Source organism: Desmodus rotundus, chromosome 4 (assembly GCF_022682495.2).
Source record: "Desmodus rotundus isolate HL8 chromosome 4, HLdesRot8A.1, whole genome shotgun sequence".
Taxonomy (NCBI): Eukaryota; Metazoa; Chordata; class Mammalia; order Chiroptera; family Phyllostomidae; genus Desmodus; species Desmodus rotundus.
Window position 1 is genome coordinate 6,103,962 of NC_071390.1, and position 21,733 is coordinate 6,125,694.

The 21,733-nt window shown below is 56.7% G+C and overlaps 1 protein-coding gene across 4 annotated transcripts in view; it reads right to left on the reverse strand.

Annotated features, from left to right (window-relative positions):
* The window catches only part of LOC112300168 (scavenger receptor cysteine-rich domain-containing protein DMBT1), a 33,199-nt gene that overhangs the window by 7,928 nt on the left and 3,538 nt on the right, over positions 1–21,733 (reverse strand). For 2 of the 4 annotated variants that reach the window (XM_053922490.1, XM_053922489.1), the window contains 14 exons: positions 20,272–20,601; positions 17,420–17,749; positions 16,587–16,616; positions 15,977–16,003; positions 14,483–14,806; positions 11,608–11,937; positions 8,756–9,085; positions 7,923–7,952; positions 7,313–7,339; positions 5,823–6,146; positions 3,050–3,076; positions 2,407–2,439; positions 1,187–1,216; positions 808–958 (listed from right to left, as the gene is read on the reverse strand). In XM_053922490.1, the coding sequence (XP_053778465.1) occupies positions 808–958; positions 1,187–1,216; positions 2,407–2,439; positions 3,050–3,076; positions 5,823–6,146; positions 7,313–7,339; positions 7,923–7,952; positions 8,756–9,085; positions 11,608–11,937; positions 14,483–14,806; positions 15,977–16,003; positions 16,587–16,616; positions 17,420–17,749; positions 20,272–20,601 (2,323 nt within the window). The remainder of the gene's footprint in view (positions 1–807; positions 959–1,186; positions 1,217–2,406; positions 2,440–3,049; positions 3,077–5,822; positions 6,147–7,312; positions 7,340–7,922; positions 7,953–8,755; positions 9,086–11,607; positions 11,938–14,482; positions 14,807–15,976; positions 16,004–16,586; positions 16,617–17,419; positions 17,750–20,271; positions 20,602–21,733) is intronic. The other 2 variants (XM_053922491.1, XM_053922492.1) reach the window with 2 other exon arrangements.

Sequence of the window (21,733 nt, forward strand, 5' to 3'; positions counted from 1 at the left end):
GATGCTGCCTAAAGAACCAGTCCTGGTCAACCTCCCCCACAGGACTTCATGAGCTTTAAATGGAGTCCCCGAATTCCATGTGAATTGTAATGATAAGGCAATCGGAATCATACATTTCTGCAAGACTCCACATATATTTCTAAGACAGGGACATCCCCCCAAGGACACTGCACATGAGAAATCCAGAGAGGAAATGATGTGGCTCAGTGGTGGCTCTGAGGGAAGGAGTTATGGTTCCTTCTCTCCAGGACCATGAAAAACACCACTGCGCCTTGCATGGCTGCTCCACACCCAGGACCACTCTCATATTAATGTGCTTTGATGATGTCTCCTCTGCCTAACACAATGGCTTTTCCACTTCTGCCTGAGCCCTGGCACCTGCCCCCTGATAAAGAGGGAGTGGAGAGAAGAGAACAGCTGGTGTGGTTGTTCACAGGGTCCTTTGCATTATTATTATTTGCCTCAACAGAGTCCCTCCCATAGAGAAATGTATTTATTTCTCTCTTGTGATGTTCCCAATAACCACTGATTGGGGAGTGGCGAGCAGGTATTTTATTCCTCTTTTCAGAGGCTGAGGAAACTTAAGGGATCTCCTATGGTCACACAGCAAATTAGTGGCCACACTGAGACTTGAGGCCAAGGTCCTGGTCCTGACCCCACTTTCCTAGGCCATCTTCGTGCTGGGTCAAAAATTGAACACGTCACAAATAATGGAAAAGCACATGTGCTGAAGTGCCAGGTCCTGTCTGTTCCCTTCTAAAATGTCTGTGAGGCCCCACACGGCCCACTCTGTGCCCACACACTCACTGCACATCTCTGAAGACAATGGTCACGCAGTCATTGTTCTGGACCTCGATGTCCCACACACACTGAGCATTGTTCGGGTACCTCCCAGGATAGAACGGGCTGGAGAAGCGTCCTGATGGCTGGGACAGGAAGCCTCCGCAGGAATAATTTGCTGTTGGGACAAAACAGAAAGCTGTGGCCCCCAGAGCACACAATTGACCAGACTGAATGCCAACAGGAGGTGGTCTTAACCTGGCCTGTCCACCCAGAGTCAGCAGGATGCCCTTCCTGGGCAGCTACACTTAGGGATGCCCTCTGCTCATCATCCCGTCATTTCTCCCCAATGCTACTGTCACTGAGGACAAGGGAGAGGGGATTCGTCGGGGTGCTCAGCACTTACTGGTTGGGCTGGTGACAATGTGGGAAGGCGCTGTTGACAAAGAGAAAAGATATTGATGAGTTTCCTGGCATCCTTGATACACTTGAGGAGCGCTGGCTTGCTCTGTGTCAGAAATGTGCCAACCCTGGGGCCACATGGAGGTGCTGGCTGCAGGCCACACCCTCAGGGATTTTGTGGTCTGAGGGAGTGGTTGGAACAGAGTGAATGCAATGGAGTGAATCGTAACACAGTGGGCAGATGGGAGCCAAAGCTTTGGCTCCACACTCAGGGTGAGCAAATGAGTCTGCTTTTCTTGTAATCCTCAGCATCATACAGAACTTCTGCTAACCCCTGGATCAAGTGAAGCCCCTGCTGATATGCCCTTTGCCCACTGATCTTTCCCTTTCAAACACCTATCACAACTGTAATTATATCATTAATTCTGAAATAAATATTTCATACTACGTTCTACCTGAGGGAGGAGGTCAGTTGCTCTTTTTCATTACACTGTAATTTTACAACCTTTCTTGAGGGTCATGTGGCCACATGCACAGCTAAGACGTTAAAATAATTAACATGATAAGATTTTGTGTTTTTAAAGTATATTCTAGGTACCAGACACTATGTTAACTTCAGTCCAATAAATCCATCCCTATTCTAAAGCTAAAAAAGAGGCTGGCGCACATTTATTCATAAAGGTATTCTTCATCACAGAATCATTCATGATGAAGAAATATAAATTACCAAAATTTCGAACACCTGGGCCCTAGTTACAAAATTTGCAGTCACAGCTGTGCAAAAGAACATAATACGGACATTTTAAATGATGACGAGAGCAATTTCTTAAGGGCAATAAAAAGCTCCTGATGTTACCAGGTAACACTTGCAGGTAAAAGCATGATTATTTGTAAAATTATCCATTTATCACCTCCCTGCTTCCTGCCAAAGCGTTGGAGACATTCCAAGAAATCAAAGCCTTTATTTCTATTCTCAGAAGAATCAATTATTTTGTTTACTTAGAAGGAGATGGAGCAAATGTGACCTAGCTATCGGGCAATGGGAAGGTTGCATGTGAGCCAGTGAGATGCTGGCTGTGAGCATGCAGGGCAGGCGGGGTGCTGGGTGTGGTGGGGCTGGCCTGGGGGTGGGGAGTGTGCAGGGTGAGAGAGGCTGTGCACACACCCACATCTGCACCATGGGCAGCCAAGCCTATGCATGAGGGGGAGAAACCTGAGACTTACCCTGAGTGGTCACCAAGGATGGCTGCCACCAACCTAGAAAGACAATGAAGTGATTTTAGGATTTTACTGGAAATGTTTAAAATCAATGGTCAACCAGTTAATAGAAGAAGCGAAATCCTTTTCCTGGTTCCAGGGTGTCTCAGAGCCTTGACCACTCATTCCACTGTCCACTGAGTGGCCAGGAAGAGCCACACAGAGGCACTTCCCAACACATCTGGCACTGGACATTTCCATCTCATTACATGACACAAAGGGCACTTTGGGGGCTGTGCTCTCAACATGAAGGAATTCCTTCATGGATGAACATGTGTGAGGGTTTTACTTGGCTGTGTTTCTAAAATGGTCCCGATTCTTCATGGGCTGACTGGGACAGTGAGTGGCACCTAAAGGACTAGACCACCAAAACCCATTCTACCACCCCCTCTCCTGATGAGGACAAACAGCCAGCGATGGCAGGGATCTGAGGGGCTCTCCAGGCTGAACTCAGTGACAGCCAAGGTCCTTGGGACTCAGCTGGTCATTGTGACAAAGCCCAGAGTCCTCAGAGAGAAGTCATTCCTCAGAAGGAGACTGATCTTCTCCTGCTTCTGGAAACACAAGAGGGTGGAGGTCCAGAGAAGAAGGCTGGGTTGCAGTGACTCACCTGGGGTAGTTAGATTGCTTTGTGAAGCTGCAAGAAAGAGAAGGAAGCGTGGTCAGTCTCAGTGCCCAGGATGTGTTGGAACATGCCTTCAGGATACTGAGACACAGGCGCAGATGCCTCAAACCTGTGCCCTTCCTGCCACTGAGAACTGCTTCTGCAGGCTCTGCAGGAGACCTGAGTAGTAAAGGTAAACCGCAGGGGTTCGTTTCCCCTAAAACATTTCTTGGGGAATTTGTACATTAAACCCTTGTCTACTCAGGGTCCATCCAGGGATCATGCTGCAGCCAGCAATAAAATCAGGGTCACCAACAGCTATTGGTGAGACTCTCAGGGAAACTGCCCATCTCCCAAGGAAGTCCAGGGGAAGCAGCCCAGTACAAAGAGGAGCATGTAGTTGGAGAGAACCATACGAAAAGAGAACCCTGATGTCTGGGAGGCCCACCGGAGCAGATGACACCAGCGTCCTCCCCGTGGTTGCAATTGTGAGAGTTCCAGCCTCGGTGCAGGCAGCTCCACAGGTAGGACTCGTGCCCTGAGCAGCCCACGTCGTCCAGGAGAATGGGCCCCGAGCCCTGGCCGAAACGGGCACTTCCGGGAGCTGACGTGGCCCAGCCACAGCCCAGCTGCCTGCACACCACGTTGGCATCCTTGGTGTCCCAATCGTCGTCACACACGGTCCCCCAGGAGCCTTGGTAGAGAACCTCCACCCTGCCCTGACACTGTCCGCCTCCATTCACCAGCCTCAGGTCCAAAGTGCCTTCAGTCCTGGACACTAGGGAAGGCACCAGAAAACATCCCCTGTGACTCTCTTGAGCTACCAAGCCTGAAGCAGGTCCCAGACCCCTAGGACGCCCTCATGGCCCGACCACCCGGGGAAACATCAGCTTTGGACATGTGTACAGGCTCACCTTCATCTCGGGAAAGCAGCAGGGACATCCTATCTGGCCATGCAAAGGCCACTCCCATGTACCCGCACCTCCAGGAGTGCAAAAAGGGAGGTGAGCAGGGCTGCAGCCATGCCGCACACGTGGCACCCTGAACAGAGCTCCATAGCTGTGCGTGATTTTCCCCCTGGTCGACACCGCAGGCTCCCCCATGTTCCCAGGTAACCAAGGCACAGCCCCAGGAGCTCATGGGAAGTCTGCCTGAGAGGGGTCACACGTGCACCTTCACCCCCTCTTGTCGGGACAGCAGCCAGAGGCCTGACCCCACAGCCCAGTCTCGCAGGACAGACTGGCCAGGCCTCCCGCACACACACTCAGCCATGGAAGAAGGTCTCTGCTGGGCCTCTGCCTACCATCTGACTGGAGAGTGGGTCTGGTGCCACTACATCACACGTAGGACCTGTCCGCACATGCTATTTCTTTTCTTTGCAAGCCCCACCATAAGGACCGGGGTGCCAACGGCCCATGAGGAACCTCTTCCCGTCACCTTCCACCCCAGCCTTGAATCTGCAGCAGAGGCAGGGCCCCGGGAGCAGTGGGTGACAGGAATATGTACCTGGGTCTGTGCTTGCGAGAGGTGTAGGCGCAGAAGTGCTTGGCCACCTGTCTACAAGTGACAACAGAGGGATAGCCACAGTTAGGGGTCACCAATACTGACCCTTTTGCATCTCTGTGGGGGCATCAGGACGGCTGCCCATGTGCATCCCGCTGCTTCCCGCCTAAATGCGCACAAGCCTCTTTTGCTGCTAGGCCTGTGGGGTCCAAGGCCCCGTTAGAAATCCCCCAGACATGCATGGCGGTGCAGCAAGAGAAGACACAAATGACGGAGGTCGCTGGCCAGTCACCTGGCCACAGTGCCAGATGGGACTGAGCCGCTGGGAGGAACAGAAGGAAAACGGTAGCCGAGGAGCACGCCATTACCCGACCCACATCCAAGGTTGATGACCCTGGTGTTACACCCCCCGAGCGGACCCCTCGCACGTGCCCTCGCTGTGGACACTGCCCGCTGGCTGCCCCGATCCTCTGTGTCTTTCCCATCAGCTGCCTCACGGGGCCCGAGGGCTGACCTTCCTGTTTTTCAGAGCCAGGGCCATGCCCGAAACAGGCCACCCTGGCCTTGGCTGACACCCAGCAGGGGTTGACCCTAGTCCTAAGGATTGGGTTGTGGTACCTGCCAATGGTCTCGCCTTGAGGCGTGATGACAGTGTCCCCTGTTGCAGTTTCCAGAGCTACCCCATGCACCGTGCCACTGTGCCCAAAGGCCCTCCCTGCCTGGCTCACCAGTGTTTATTCACTGGCCTCCAGCTGTCTCACCCCTCGCCTCGCCCCCGGCCACCACACCTTGTGTAGTTCACAAGGAGCCCTGTGCCCATGGGTCCCTTCCTCGGAGTCACATTCTGGCAGAGCCCCAGGCACAGTGCTCCTCAGAGAACACAGCTTCCTACCCACCCCCCAAACCCCTCAAAGTGTTCTGCCTAAGAGTTTCACCCCAGGAGGACCCCAGGTGTGACATCAGCTCTTGTTGTGGAGGCCGAAGGAAAAGTCTCCCTGCTCTGCCCTCAGGAACCTTGATCCGGAGCAGGAATCTGGTGGCCCAGTCCCCTCCAACAGCCTGCGTGCAATTCCTAGAGAACTCATCAGTCCAGTTCGCACCAAGCTGCGTTCCCAACCAAAGCAGGTGACACAACCCCTTGGGTACCCGCTGACCTGCAATGAAGTTCAGTGCCAAGGCCAATGTTACGAGGCTCGGGAAGGGGCACTGCCATGGCAATCTTGTGGGGAGCAACATCACCCCACGAAAAGGGAGACCTACTACGGGTGAGGCCCACCTGAGCAGATGACGCCGGCGTCCTCCCCGTGGTTGCAGTTGTGCGAGTTCCAGCCTCGGTGTGGGCAGCTCCACAGGTAGGACTCGTGCCCTGAGCAGCCCACGTCGTCCAGGGCAACGGGCCCAGAGCCCTGGCCGAAATGGGCACTTCCTGGAGCCGACGTGGCCCAGCCACAGCCCAGCTGCCTGCATACCACGTTGGCGTCATTGGTGTCCCAACTGTCATCACACACGGTCCCCCAGGAGCCTTGGTGGAGAACCTCCACCCTGCCCTGACACCGGTCACCTCCATTCACCAGCCTCAGGGCCAAACCAGGATCGGATCCTAGAAGGGGACATGAAAATTCACTCTCTCCTGTATCTCCTGCAGGAACGGCTTCTATGGTATAAGCGAAGTTCAGAAGTGTTCTGGAGACAAGACTTTGACTTCAGTTTTTGTTCAGCAGCATTAAGACATGACCGAAGCCTGTTTGTCATCTTTATCCTCAAGAGGCTTTTTATTGGAACCTTCTGTGTGAGCTGAGACACATGTTCTCTGGTTGGTCTCCACAGTGCCCAGCCATTCAATGGCTGAGCCAAGCCCCGGAATGCAAGGGGGGAAGCAGGGAAGCCAGCATCTGCCTTAGCAGTAACCACAGGGATCAATGTAGGCACCTGCCTCAGGAAACCACCAGGGACAGCTTCCCAGCCCCCACCAGGGAGCAGCCCTCGGGCCTCACTTTGGAGACTCCATCTTCACATGACTCATCCTGTACAAGGGGACCCCACTCCTCTGGGATTGAGGCTAGGTCTGGAGACTCATTCTCCACTGAGCCCCCACAGCTGGCCCTGATATTTATCATAGTAGAAACCCTCCTTCCTACTAAAAGGAAAAAAACAACAACCCAAAAAAATCCCCATGAGGATCAAGGAAGACCTAGCGCCACATCATCCCCCTCTCCCCCGGGGATGGGAAAGGTGGGCATCAGACCCTATTTGGCCATCAGAGCAAATGGAAACGATTTGTGAGAAGGCACCTAGTGCCAAGCAAGCTGCTCAGGGGCCTCCTAGGACTTGGCCGCTGAGATACCGGGACACACAGAATCCATGTCTTGGTGGGATGTAGAGTTGGGGTGGCAAACGCCCATCATGTGTAGTAAGCAAGCTGAGGGTGATGGCCATACACAGAAGAAGGTAGAGGTGAGGAGAGTGCATGGGACACCCTTGGAACTTCTGCACCCAGCTCTACCGGAAGCTAGAGCTACCACTAAATGTCCTAGATATGTGAGCCGTGGGGATCCTTTCTAGCTCCAGAGAGTGTGAGTTGGGTTCCTGTCACTTGCAAACCAAAATGCCCTGACTAATATATCCCATGACTCTGTTAGGTAGAAGGTTGAGGGACCCCAACACATTGCATGAGGTGATGAGAGCGCAAGGGTTTTAACCCAAGATTCGAGCACGTTGACTACAGTGTTGAGTGCGGGGCTTTGGCTGGGTCCAAATGCTGCTCACCGTAGGAAGGACTCGTGTACCACCAACCTGGAGAGGAAACAAAGCAAGTTCAGGAAGGAGGGCATAGAATCAAGGTTGGGTCTAGTGATCTGGAGTCAAGGACAGTGGGGGTGGGGGGAGGGGGGCTCTGTGGATGGGGGAGAAGGAGGCCTTTTCTGACAGCTTGCACTGAGCCAAAACCATGGCCTTGAATGTCCGTCACGATGATCACGAGGTGGTACAATCTATAAGAGCAATTACAGGGCTCTCCTCACACACTGCTGCCTTGTGAAAGCATCCTGGCAGCTCTGGAGAGAGTCTCTGGCATAAAGGAGCTATGTTCTCTCATCACACATAACATTTGGCCTAGGCAAAGCTTTGGAGCAGAAATGACCCCAGGGCAGAACCTCCTCAGTCACCAGCTATGGATAAGCAGTGCAGCCCCAATGCACTCATCCCACTGAGCCAGACCAGCGGATCAGGGTGTCAGGGGCTCCACTATCCCATCTAACCTCTGGAGTGATCAGAGAAGGGACTGGAAGGCAGAAACCTCCACAGGCCCCTCCTGGAGCTACTGGTGGGGGCAGCTCAGGTGAGCTGCGAGACAGCGGTCAGGGCCAGTGGGACTCACCTGGCATAGCTGTGGACTGGGACCCGGCAGCTGTGAGGGAGAGAGGGTCACATCAGAAACGAAGCACAGAAGGTGGCACAGCTAGAAACACAGAAGAAACTGAGCAGATCAAATGCTCAGGCACACCTGTCCCCTGCCACAGGGGGTGGGGAGGGACGGGGATTTTGCCCTCTGCCCCTGGAAGGATACCCTCGACAGAAAGCAGGAACAACCTGGGCAATTATTTCTGATGTCAGAGTGATCATCCTGTGTGCAGACAGAGGGACAGAGAGGACACAAGAAAAATGTCCACCAAGGAGCTAGTAGCAGTTTGCTGAGAGGGAAGAGTGAGGAGTCTAGCTGAGGGGCAAAACAATGGGAAATGTTTCAGGCCCAACCTAGCAACTGAGTCCAAGATGTTTCCTGCCACCCCTCGAAGGGGCCACTGCCCTTGGCAGAGGACCCCTGGTGTGCAGAGATTGCGTGGAAATTGGCTGAAGAAACTTACAGTCAAGGACCCGTAAAACCCAAGCATACCACAGTGTCAAAGGGATCACTGAAATACTAGCCCACACACCCCGTCCCTGACATTTTCGATTGCTAACTCATGCCATTGACTGGCGGGACCCTAACAGGGAAAAAAGGATTGATTCACACTTTCAGAGTAGACACAAATTCAGCTGTCAATATCTGGCACCAGATAAAGACAAATAGTGACCTAGCATGAGGGCCAAGGAAGATTCAATGAAGCAACGAACACCCTCTAAAAGACCTTGTTGAAAAATGGAACTGAAGAAAAACGTCAGACCAAACACCACCCCGCAAAAAAGAGATCCGCTAGGTGTAAAGCTCACTGGAGCAGATGACGCCGGCGTCCTCCCCGTGGTTGCAGTTGTGTGAGTTCCAGCCTCGGTGCGGGCAGCTCCACAGCTGGGACTCCTGCCCTGAGCAGCGCACGTCGTCCAGGGCAACGGGCCCAGAGCCCTGACCAAACCGGGCACTTCCCGGAGCCGATGTGGCCCAGCCACAGCCCAGCTGCCTGCACACCACGTTGGCGTCATTGATGTCCCAATCGTCGTCACACACGGTCCCCCAGAGGCCTCGGTGGAGAACCTCCACCCTGCCCTGACACCGTCCGCCTCCATTCACCAGCCTCAGGTCCAAGGTGCCTTCAGTCCCGGACCCTAGGGAAGGCACAGGAACAGTTCTTCCGTGACTCTCTTGAACCACCAGGCCAGAGGCATGTCCCTGACCCCTGGGACGCCCTCATGGCCCCACCACCCGGGGAAACAGTCAGCTTTGGACACGTGCACAGGCTCTCCTTCATCAAAGGAAAGGAGCAGAGACGTCCTATCTGGCCAGGGCAAGGCCGCTCCCCTGTGTGGGAGCCTCCAGGACGGGCCTCATTGAGGAAAGCGGCACTTCCTCCGCTCCCCATTCCGGAGCCCCGAGGGTAGGGCTCCATAGCTCCAGGAGCCATTCCCAGTGCTCGGCACCTGCTGGCTCCCCGTGGGGTCCCGGGTGACCTCAGGCATGGCACCTGGACGTGAGGGGACCTCTGCCTCACGTGAGGGGCATGGGCACTCTCACCTCCTCTTTTCAGGACAGCGGCCTGAGGCCTGAGCCTACAGCCCTGGTCTCAACCAGACACACTAGCCAGGCCCCCAGCACTCACTCTCAGCCAAGGACGGGGTCTCTGCTGAGCTTCTGCCCCTGATCTCACTGCATAGGCGGAGCTCTCTGCAGCTCTGTGACACGTGGGACCTGGTCTCAGAGACTAATTTGTTTGGGGCTCCAAACGGGGATGAAGATATCGAAGGCCCAAGTGGAAACTCTTTCCGTCACGTTCCATCCCAGCCTTCATCCAGGAGCAGAGGCAGAGCCCGGGGACAGGGGGTGACAGGAATGTATACCCGAGTCTCCGCTTGCCAGTTTGGAGGCATGGAAGTCCTTGGCCATGTGTCCTCAGGTGACCACACAGGAAAAGGCCACAATTGGGGGTTACCAATAGGGACACTTAAGACTTCTGTGGGGCCTTCCTGAGAATTGCCTGTGTGCATCCTGCCGCTCTCTCCCTTAATGTGCACAGGCCTGTCTTCTCTGCGAGCTCACTGGGGTTGAGGGCCCTGTTAGAAATCGCACTGATTCCTCAAACCCCTAAGCCTGCTGTGTGCTCCTCTGAACCGATAGGACTTTCACCTCTACCATCCCTGCATCATGTGCTGATCGGGACATCTCAGAGGCTGATCTGACTCTAAAGCTTGAACCCAAAGCGTCAGGGTCGTGCGGAGGAAACCTGCAGCCCATCTAAAGTCCATAGGCCATACTCATCTTGTTCCTCCATCCCCTGGGCACTGACCATGGTGAATGTCAGGGTCTGAAAGTGTGAGGGTTGGCGAGGGGGCAGAAGTCTCATCTCCTGTCGGGAGGACGACAGAGGTTTATGAATGCCCATTGTCCCACAGAATGGCCATCAGCATGGACACAGGCCGTCACGGCAGTAGAGCCCCGCGCCCTGAGAATGGGCAGCTATCTTTCGGGAGGGACAAAGGATGGGTGTGGAACAGCCCTGGATGAACGATACGGTGGGTCTTGGGCATCTGTGGGATGAAGGGCAAAAGCCTGGGCCTTAATGAGGGTTGAAGGAGCTTTGACTGTGGTTCACCAAGATTGAGAAGTAGAGTTGCTGGCTTGCGGAAAGAAGCGTTCTCTGAGAGGGTCGCCTGCAACTGGCCCGGCCAGTGCGCGGGATGGGCCTGAGCAGCTGCGACGAAGAAGAGGAACATGGCAGACCAGGAGCACGCAGTTTTCCGGCCCACGCCCAAGGCGGATGACCCAGGTCTGAAGCCCACCAAGCAGACGCCTGGCAAGTGCCCTGGCTGCGCACGCCAGCGCTGGCTGCCCGAACCTCTGCCGCCGCAATCACGAGCGTCCCTGTGCCTGAGGATGACTTTGCTGTTGGTCACGGTGAGCGTCATGCTGAGACCGGCCACAGGGGCCCTGGCCCACACCCGGGGCATTACCAGAGGATGACCCTAAGGAACTCCAGTCACCAATTCTTCAGTCTGAAGGTGTGGTGACGGTGGTCATCTAGAGCAATTTCTAGAGTCTCCCCGTGCATTGCTCCACTGTCCCCAAGGCCCTGCCTGCCTCCCTAGCATTCCATTCTCTGGCCACCTGCGCTGTCACACCTCACCCCACCCCCTGCCACTCTTCTGTAGTTCACAGAGGAGCTCTGTGCTCGGGGGTCCTGTCCTCAGTGACACATTCTGGCAGAGCCCCAAGCACTGCACTCGTCATGCCACAGAGCCTCCCACCCACCCCACCACCTCCACATGGCTCTGCCTAAGAGCACGGCTCCAGGAGGACCTCAGGCAGGAGGTGAGCTCATGTTACAGAGGGAGAATGGAAAAGCTCCCTGCTGGGCCCTCAGGAACTTTGACCCTGAGCAAGAACAGGGTGCCACAAGTCCCCTCCTACAACCAGAGGGCAATTCCGATGGACTGCCAGGGTCCTGTTGGACCGACCTCCTCTCTCGACCAGAGCAGCTGGCACCACCCCTTGGGTGCCTGCTGCCCTGGAGTCAGGTCCAGTACCAGGGCCAGCGCTACCCGGCTGAGGCAGGGGCGCTGCAGTGGGAATCTTGTCAGTCCTGACAGAGCACTGTCGCCCCACGAAAGGGAGGCCCACTGTGAGGGAGGCCCACCTGAGCAGATGACGCCGGCGTCCTCCCCGTGGTTACAGTTGTGCGAGTTCCAGCCTTCATGCGGGCAGCTCCACAGCTGGGACTCGTGCCCTGAGCAGCGTACGTTGTCCAAGACAACGGGCCCTGAGCCCTGTCCAAACCGGGCACTTCCCGGGGCCGACGTGGCCCCGCCGCAGCCCAGCTGCCTGCACACCACGTTGGCGTCGTTGATGTCCCAATCGTCGTCACACACGGTCCCCCAGGAGCCTTGGTAGAGAACCTCCAGCCGGCCCCAACACCTGTCACTTCCATTCACCAGCCTCAGGTCCAAAGTGCCTTCTGTCCCGGACCCTAGGGAAGGCACAGGAACAGTTCTTCCGTGACTGTCTTGAGCCACCAGGCCCGGGGAAGATCCCAGACCCCAGGGATGCCCTCATGGCCCGACCGCCCAGGCGAAGAGTAAGCTTTGGACACATGCACCGGTTCACCTTCACCACGGGAAAGCAGCAGAGACATCCTATGTGGCCAGGGCAAGGCCACTGCCTTGTGCAGGAGCCTTCAGGACGGGACCAGGGGAGGAGAGCGGCACTTCCGCCGCAGCCCATTCGGGAGCACAGAGGATAGGGCCCCATAGCTCTGGCGGCCATTCCCAGTGGTAGGCACCCGCTGGCTCCCCCTGGGGTCCCGGGTGACCTCAGGCATGGCGCCAGGAGGTGAGAGGTCTTCTGCCTCACGTGAGGGGCATGGGCACTCTCAGCCCCTCTTTTCGGGACAGCAGCCTGAGGCCTGAGCCTGCAGCCCTGGTCTCAGCGGGACACACTAGCCAGGCCTCCAGCACACACTCTCAGCCAAGCAAGGGGGTCTCTGCTGAGCCTCTGCCCAGGATCTCACGAGAGACGGGTCTCTCTGCAGCGCTGTCACACGTGGGACCTGGTCTCAGAGACACCTCGTTTGTGGGCTCCAAAACGGGGACGAAGATATCGAAGGCCCAAGTGGAACCTCTTTCCATCACGTCCCATCCCAGCCTTCAACCAGGAGCAGAGGCAGAGCCCGGGGACAGGGGGTGACAGGAATGTATACCCGAGTCTCTGCTAGCCGGTTTGGAAGGCATGGAAGTGCTTGGCCATGTATCCACAGGTGACCGCAAAGGGAAAGGCCACCATCGGCTATCACCTATACGGACCCTTTAAGACTTTTGTGGTGGCATCAGGAGAATGGCCCGTGTGCGTCCTGCCGCTCTCTCCCTTAAATGTGCACAGGCCTGTTTTTTTCTGTTGGATCAGAGGGGTCCCTGGCCCTGTTAGTAATCCCACTGGTTCCTTAAACCCTAAGCCTGCTGTGTGCTCCTCTGAACCAATAGGACTTTCACTTCTACCATCCCTGGGTCATGTGCTGATCAGGACATCTCAGAGGCTGACCTGACTCTAAAGCTTGGACCCAAAGCGTCAGGGTCGTGCGGAGGAAACCTGCAGCCCATCTAAAGTCCACAGGCCATACATACTCATCTTGTTCCTCCATCCCCTGGGCACTGACCATGGTGAAGGTCAGGGTCTGATGGTGTGAGGGTTGGCGAGGGGGCAGAAGTCTCACGTCCTGTCGGGCGGATGACAGAGGTTCATGAACGTCCATTGCCCCACAGAATGCTCATCAGCCTGGACACAGGCCGTCACGGCAGTGGAGGCCCTCGCCCTGAGCATTGGTGGCGATGTTTCAGGACAGAGACCAAGGATGGGTGTGGAACAGCCCAGGATGAACGATACGGTGGGTCTTGGGCATTCCAGGGATGAAGGGCAAAAGCCTGGGCCTTAATGAGGGTTGAAGGAGCTTTGAGTGTGGTTCACCTAGATTGAGAAGGAAAGCTGCTGGCATGCAGAAAGAAGCGTTCTCTGAGAGGGTCGCCTGCAACTGGCCCGGCCAGTGTGTGGGATGGGCCTGAGCAGCTGCGACGAAGAGGAGGAACATGGCAGACCAGGAGCACGCAGTTTTCCGGCCCACGCCCAAGGCGGATGACCCAGGTCTGAAGCCCACCAAGCAGACGCCTGGCACGTGCCCTGGCTGCGCACGCCAGCGCTGGCTGCCCGAACCTCTGCCGCCGCAATCACGAGCGTCCCTGTGCCTGAGGATGACTTTGCTGTTGGTCAAGGTGAGCGTCAGGCTGAGACCGGCCACAGGGGCCCTGGCCCACACCCGGGGCATTACCAGAGGATGACCCTAAGGAACTCCAGTCACCAATTCTTCAGTCTGAAGGTGTGGTGACGGTGGTCATCTAGAGCAATTTCTAGAGTCTCCCCGTGCATCGCTCCACTGTCCCCAAGGCCCTGCTTGCCTCCCTAGCATTCCATTCTCTGGCCGCCTGCGCTGTCACACCTCACCCCACCCCCTGCCACTCTTCTGTAGTTCACAGAGGAGCTCTGTGCTCAGGGGTCCTGTCCTCAGTGACACATTCTGGCAGAGCCCCAAGCACTGCACTCGTCATGCCACAGAGCCTCCCACCCACCCCGACACCTCGACTTGGCTCTGCCTAAGAGCATGGCCACAGGAGAACCCGAGGTGGGAGGTGAGCTCATGTTACAGGGGCAGAATGGAAAAGCTCCCTGCTGGGCCCTCAGGAACCTTGACCCTGAGCAAGAGCAGGGTGCCACAAGTCCCCTCCAACAAGCTGAGGGCAATTCCGAGGGACTGCCAGGGTCCTGTTGGACCGACCCCCTCTCTCGACCAGAGCAGCTGGCACAAACCCTTGGGTGCCTGCTGCCCTGCAATCAGGTCCAGTAGCTGCTCCCCTGGAGTAAGGGCGGACGCTGCCAGGCTGAGGCGGGGGCACTACAGTGGGAATCTGGTCTGTCCTGACTGAGTCTGTCGCCCCACGAAAGGGAGACCCACCACGGGTGAGGCCCACCTGAGCAGATGACGCCGGCGTCCTCCCCGTGGTTGCAGTTGTGCGAGTTCCAGCCTCGGTGCGGGCAGCTCCACAGCTGGGACTCGTTCCCTGAGCAGCCCACGTCGTCCAGGGCAACGGGCCCAGAGCCCTGACCAAACAGGGCACTTCCGGGTGCCGATGTGGCCCCACCACAGCCCAGCTGCCTGCACACCACGGTGGCGTCATTGATGTCCCAATCGTCGTCACACACGGTCCCCCAGGAGCCTCGGTGGAGAATCTCTACCCGGCCCTGACACCGGTCACCTCCGTTCACCAGCCTCAGGGCCAAACCAGGATCAGATCCTAGAAGGGGACATGAAAATTCACTCTCTCCTGTATCTCCTGCAGGAACGGCTTCTATGGTGTGAGCCAGGTTCACAAGCCTTCTGGGCCCAAGACTTTGTGTTCAGGTTTTTGTTCTGCGGCATTAAGAGTTGATCGAAGCCTGTTTGTCATCCTTTATCCTCAAGAGGCTTTTTAATGCAACCCTGAGTGTGAGCTGAGACGCATGTTCTCTAGTTGGTTTCCACAGTGCCCAGCCTTTCAATGGCCGAGGCAAGCCCCGGAATGCAAGGGGGGAAGCAGGGAAGCCAGCAGCTGCCTTAGCAGTAACCACTGGGATCAATGTAGGCACCTGCCTCAGGAAACCACCAGGGACAGCTTCCCAGCCCCCACCAGGGAGCAGCCCTCGGGCCTCACTTTGGAGACTCCATCTTCACATGACTCATACCTGTACAAGGGGACCCCACTCCTCTGGGATTGAGGCTAGGTCTGGAGACTCATTCTCCACTGAGCCCCCACAGCTGGCCCTGATATTTATCATAGTAGAAACCCTCCTTCCTACTAAAAGGAAAAAAAACAACAACCCAAAAAAATCCCCATGAGGATCAAGGAAGACCTAGCGCCACATCATCCCCCTCTCCCCCGGGGATGGGAAAGGTGGGCATCAGACCCTATTTGGCCATCAGAGCAAATGGAAACGATTTGTGAGAAGGCACCTAGTGCCAAGCAAGCTGCTCAGGGGCCTCCTAGGACTTGGCCGCTGAGATACCGGGACACACAGAATCCATGTCTTGGTGGGATGTAGAGTTGGGGTGGCAAACGCCCATCATGTGTAGTAAGCAAGCTGAGGGTGATGGCCATACACAGAAGAAGGTAGAGGTGAGGAGAGTGCATGGGACACCCTTGGAACTTCTGCACCCAGCTCTACCGGAAGCTAGAGCTACCACTAAATGTCCTAGATATGTGAGCCGTGGGGATCCTTTCTAGCTCCAGAGAGTGTGAGTTGGGTTCCTGTCACTTGCAAACCAAAATGCCCTGACTAATATATCCCATGACTCTGTTAGGTAGAAGGTTGAGGGGCCCCAACACATTGCATGAGGTGATGAGAGCGCAAGGGTTTTAACCCAAGATTCGAGCACGTTGACTACAGTGTTGAGTGCGGGGCTTTGGCTGGGTCCAAATGCTGCTCACCGTAGGAAGGACTCGTGTACCACCAACCTGGAGAGGAAACAAAGCAAGTTCAGGAAGGAGGGCATAGAATCAAGGTTGGGTCTAGTGATCTGGAGTCAAGGACAGTGGGGGTGGGGGGAGGGGGGCTCTGTGGATGGGGGAGAAGGAGGCCTTTTCTGACAGCTTGCACTGAGCCAAAACCATGGCCTTGAATGTCCGTCACGATGATCACGAGGTGGTACAATCTATAAGAGCAATTACAGGGCTCTCCTCACACACTGCTGCCTTGTGAAAGCATCCTGGCAGCTCTGGAGAGAGTCTCTGGCATAAAGGAGCTATGTTCTCTCATCACACATAACATTTGGCCTAGGCAAAGCTTTGGAGCAGAAATGACCCCAGGGCAGAACCTCCTCAGTCACCAGCTATGGATAAGCAGTGCAGCCCCAATGCACTCATCCCACTGAGCCAGACCAGCGGATCAGGGTGTCAGGGGCTCCACTATCCCATCTAACCTCTGGAGTGATCAGAGAAGGGACTGCAAGGCAGAAACCTCCACAGGCCCCTCCTGGAGCTACTGGTGGGGGCAGCTCAGGTGAGCTGCGAGACAGCGGTCAGGGCCAGTGGGACTCACCTGGCATAGCTGTGGACTGGGACCCGGCAGCTGTGAGGGAGAGAGGGTCACATCAGAAACGAAGCACAGAAGGTGGCACAGCTAGAAACACAGAAGAAACTGAGCAGATCAAATGCTCAGGCACACCTGTCCCCTGCCACAGGGGGTGGGGAGGGACGGGGATTTTGCCCTCTGCCCCTGGAAGGATACCCTCGACAGAAAGCAGGAACAACCTGGGCAATTATTTCTGATGTCAGAGTGATCATCCTGTGTGCAGACAGAGGGACAGAGAGGACACAAGAAAAATGTCCACCAAGGAGCTAGTAGCAGTTTGCTGAGAGGGAAGAGTGAGGAGTCTAGCTGAGGGGCAAAACAATGGGAAATGTTTCAGGCCCAACCTAGCAACTGAGTCCAAGATGTTTCCTGCCACCCCTCGAAGGGGCCACTGCCCTTGGCAGAGGACCCCTGGTGTGCAGAGATTGCGTGGAAATTGGCTGAAGAAACTTACAGTCAAGGACCCGTAAAACCCAAGCATACCACAGTGTCAAAGGGATCACTGAAATACTAGCCCACACACCCCGTCCCTGACATTTTCGATTGCTAACTCATGCCATTGACTGGCGGGACCCTAACAGGGAAAAAAGGATTGATTCACACTTTCAGAGTAGACACAAATTCAGCTGTCAATATCTGGCACCAGATAAAGACAAATAGTGACCTAGCATGAGGGCCAAGGAAGATTCAATGAAGCAACGAACACCCTCTAAAAGACCTTGTTGAAAAATGGAACTGAAGAAAAACGTCAGACCAAACACCACCCCGCAAAAAAGAGATCCGCTAGGTGTAAAGCTCACTGGAGCAGATGACGCCGGCGTCCTCCCCGTGGTTGCAGTTGTGTGAGTTCCAGCCTCGGTGCGGGCAGCTCCACAGCTGGGACTCCTGCCCTGAGCAGCGCACGTCGTCCAGGGCAACGGGCCCAGAGCCCTGACCAAACCGGGCACTTCCCGGAGCCGATGTGGCCCAGCCACAGCCCAGCTGCCTGCACACCACGTTGGCGTCATTGATGTCCCAATCGTCGTCACACACGGTCCCCCAGAGGCCTCGGTGGAGAACCTCCACCCTGCCCTGACACCGTCCGCCTCCATTCACCAGCCTCAGGTCCAAGGTGCCTTCAGTCCCGGACCCTAGGGAAGGCACAGGAACAGTTCTTCCGTGACTCTCTTGAACCACCAGGCCAGAGGCATGTCCCTGACCCCTGGGACGCCCTCATGGCCCCACCACCCGGGGAAACAGTCAGCTTTGGACACGTGCACAGGCTCTCCTTCATCAAAGGAAAGGAGCAGAGACGTCCTATCTGGCCAGGGCAAGGCCGCTCCCCTGTGTGGGAGCCTCCAGGACGGGCCTCATTGAGGAAAGCGGCACTTCCTCCGCTCCCCATTCCGGAGCCCCGAGGGTAGGGCTCCATAGCTCCAGGAGCCATTCCCAGTGCTCGGCACCTGCTGGCTCCCCGTGGGGTCCCGGGTGACCTCAGGCATGGCACCTGGACGTGAGGGGACCTCTGCCTCACGTGAGGGGCATGGGCACTCTCACCTCCTCTTTTCAGGACAGCGGCCTGAGGCCTGAGCCTACAGCCCTGGTCTCAACCAGACACACTAGCCAGGCCCCCAGCACTCACTCTCAGCCAAGGACGGGGTCTCTGCTGAGCTTCTGCCCCTGATCTCACTGCATAGGCGGAGCTCTCTGCAGCTCTGTGACACGTGGGACCTGGTCTCAGAGACTAATTTGTTTGGGGCTCCAAACGGGGATGAAGATATCGAAGGCCCAAGTGGAAACTCTTTCCGTCACGTTCCATCCCAGCCTTCATCCAGGAGCAGAGGCAGAGCCCGGGGACAGGGGGTGACAGGAATGTATACCCGAGTCTCCGCTTGCCAGTTTGGAGGCATGGAAGTCCTTGGCCATGTGTCCTCAGGTGACCACACAGGAAAAGGCCACAATTGGGGGTTACCAATAGGGACACTTAAGACTTCTGTGGGGCCTTCCTGAGAATTGCCTGTGTGCATCCTGCCGCTCTCTCCCTTAATGTGCACAGGCCTGTCTTCTCTGCGAGCTCACTGGGGTTGAGGGCCCTGTTAGAAATCGCACTGATTCCTCAAACCCCTAAGCCTGCTGTGTGCTCCTCTGAACCGATAGGACTTTCACCTCTACCATCCCTGCATCATGTGCTGATCGGGACATCTCAGAGGCTGATCTGACTCTAAAGCTTGAACCCAAAGCGTCAGGGTCGTGCGGAGGAAACCTGCAGCCCATCTAAAGTCCATAGGCCATACTCATCTTGTTCCTCCATCCCCTGGGCACTGACCATGGTGAATGTCAGGGTCTGAAAGTGTGAGGGTTGGCGAGGGGGCAGAAGTCTCATCTCCTGTCGGGAGGACGACAGAGGTTTATGAATGCCCATTGTCCCACAGAATGGCCATCAGCATGGACACAGGCCGTCACGGCAGTAGAGCCCCGCGCCCTGAGAATGGGCAGCTATCTTTCGGGAGGGACAAAGGATGGGTGTGGAACAGCCCTGGATGAACGATACGGTGGGTCTTGGGCATCTGTGGGATGAAGGGCAAAAGCCTGGGCCTTAATGAGGGTTGAAGGAGCTTTGACTGTGGTTCACCAAGATTGAGAAGTAGAGTTGCTGGCTTGCGGAAAGAAGCGTTCTCTGAGAGGGTCGCCTGCAACTGGCCCGGCCAGTGCGCGGGATGGGCCTGAGCAGCTGCGACGAAGAAGAGGAACATGGCAGACCAGGAGCACGCAGTTTTCCGGCCCACACCCAAGGCGGATGACCCAGGTCTGAAGCCCACCAAGCAGACGCCTGGCAAGTGCCCTGGCTGCGCACGCCAGCGCTGGCTGCCCGAACCTCTGCCGCCGCAATCACGAGCGTCCCTGTGCCTGAGGATGACTTTGCTGTTGGTCACGGTGAGCGTCATGCTGAGACCGGCCACAGGGGCCCTGGCCCACACCCGGGGCATTACCAGAGGATGACCCTAAGGAACTCCAGTCACCAATTCTTCAGTCTGAAGGTGTGGTGACGGTGGTCATCTAGAGCAATTTCTAGAGTCTCCCCGTGCATTGCTCCACTGTCCCCAAGGCCCTGCCTGCCTCCCTAGCATTCCATTCTCTGGCCACCTGCGCTGTCACACCTCACCCCACCCCCTGCCACTCTCCTGTAGTTCACAGAGGAGCTCTGTGCTCGGGGGTCCTGTCCTCAGTGACACATTCTGGCAGAGCCCCAAGCACTGCACTCGTCATGCCACAGAGCCTCCCACCCACCCCACCACCTCCACATGGCTCTGCCTAAGAGCACGGCTCCAGGAGGACCTCAGGCAGGAGGTGAGCTCATGTTACAGAGGGAGAATGGAAAAGCTCCCTGCTGGGCCCTCAGGAACTTTGACCCTGAGCAAGAACAGGGTGCCACAAGTCCCCTCCTACAACCAGAGGGCAATTCCGATGGACTGCCAGGGTCCTGTTGGACCGACCTCCTCTCTCGACCAGAGCAGCTGGCACCACCCCTTGGGTGCCTGCTGCCCTGGAGTCAGGTCCAGTACCAGGGCCAGCGCTACCCGGCTGAGGCAGGGGCGCTGCAGTGGGAATCTTGTCAGTCCTGACAGAGCACTGTCGCCCCACGAAAGGGAGGCCCACTGTGAGGGAGGCCCACCTGAGCAGATGACGCCGGCGTCCTCCCCGTGGTTACAGTTGTGCGAGTTCCAGCCTTCATGCGGGCAGCTCCACAGCTGGGACTCGTGCCCTGAGCAGCGTACGTTGTCCAAGACAACGGGCCCTGAGCCCTGTCCAAACCGGGCACTTCCCGGGGCCGACGTGGCCCCGCCGCAGCCCAGCTGCCTGCACACCACGTTGGCGTCGTTGATGTCCCAATCGTCGTCACACACGGTCCCCCAGGAGCCTTGGTAGAGAACCTCCAGCCGGCCCCAACACCTGTCACTTCCATTCACCAGCCTCAGGTCCAAAGTGCCTTCTGTCCCGGACCCTAGGGAAGGCACAGGAACAGTTCTTCCGTGACTGTCTTGAGCCACCAGGCCCGGGGAAGATCCCAGACCCCAGGGATGCCCTCATGGCCCGACCGCCCAGGCGAAGAGTAAGCTTTGGACACATGCACCGGTTCACCTTCACCACGGGAAAGCAGCAGAGACATCCTATGTGGCCAGGGCAAGGCCACTGCCTTGTGCAGGAGCCTTCAGGACGGGACCAGGGGAGGAGAGCGGCACTTCCGCCGCAGCCCATTCGGGAGCACAGAGGATAGGGCCCCATAGCTCTGGCGGCCATTCCCAGTGGTAGGCACCCGCTGGCTCCCCCTGGGGTCCCGGGTGACCTCAGGCATGGCGCCAGGAGGTGAGAGGTCTTCTGCCTCACGTGAGGGGCATGGGCACTCTCAGCCCCTCTTTTCGGGACAGCAGCCTGAGGCCTGAGCCTGCAGCCCTGGTCTCAGCGGGACACACTAGCCAGGCCTCCAGCACACACTCTCAGCCAAGCAAGGGGGTCTCTGCTGAGCCTCTGCCCAGGATCTCACGAGAGACGGGTCTCTCTGCAGCGCTGTCACACGTGGGACCTGGTCTCAGAGACACCTCGTTTGTGGGCTCCAAAACGGGGACGAAGATATCGAAGGCCCAAGTGGAACCTCTTTCCATCACGTCCCATCCCAGCCTTCAACCAGGAGCAGAGGCAGAGCCCGGGGACAGGGGGTGACAGGAATGTATACCCGAGTCTCTGCTAGCCGGTTTGGAAGGCATGGAAGTGCTTGGCCATGTATCCACAGGTGACCGCAAAGGGAAAGGCCACCATCGGCTATCACCTATACGGACCCTTTAAGACTTTTGTGGTGGCATCAGGAGAATGGCCCGTGTGCGTCCTGCCGCTCTCTCCCTTAAATGTGCACAGGCCTGTTTTTTTCTGTTGGATCAGAGGGGTCCCTGGCCCTGTTAGAAATCCCACTGATTCCTCAAACCCCTAAGCCTGCTGTGTGCTCCTCTGAACCGATAGGACTTTCCCCTCTACCATCCCTGCATCAAGTGCTGATCGGGACATCTCAGAGGCTGACCTGACTCTAAAGCTTGGACCCAAAGCATCAGGGTCGTGCGGAGGAAACCTGCAGCCCATCTAAT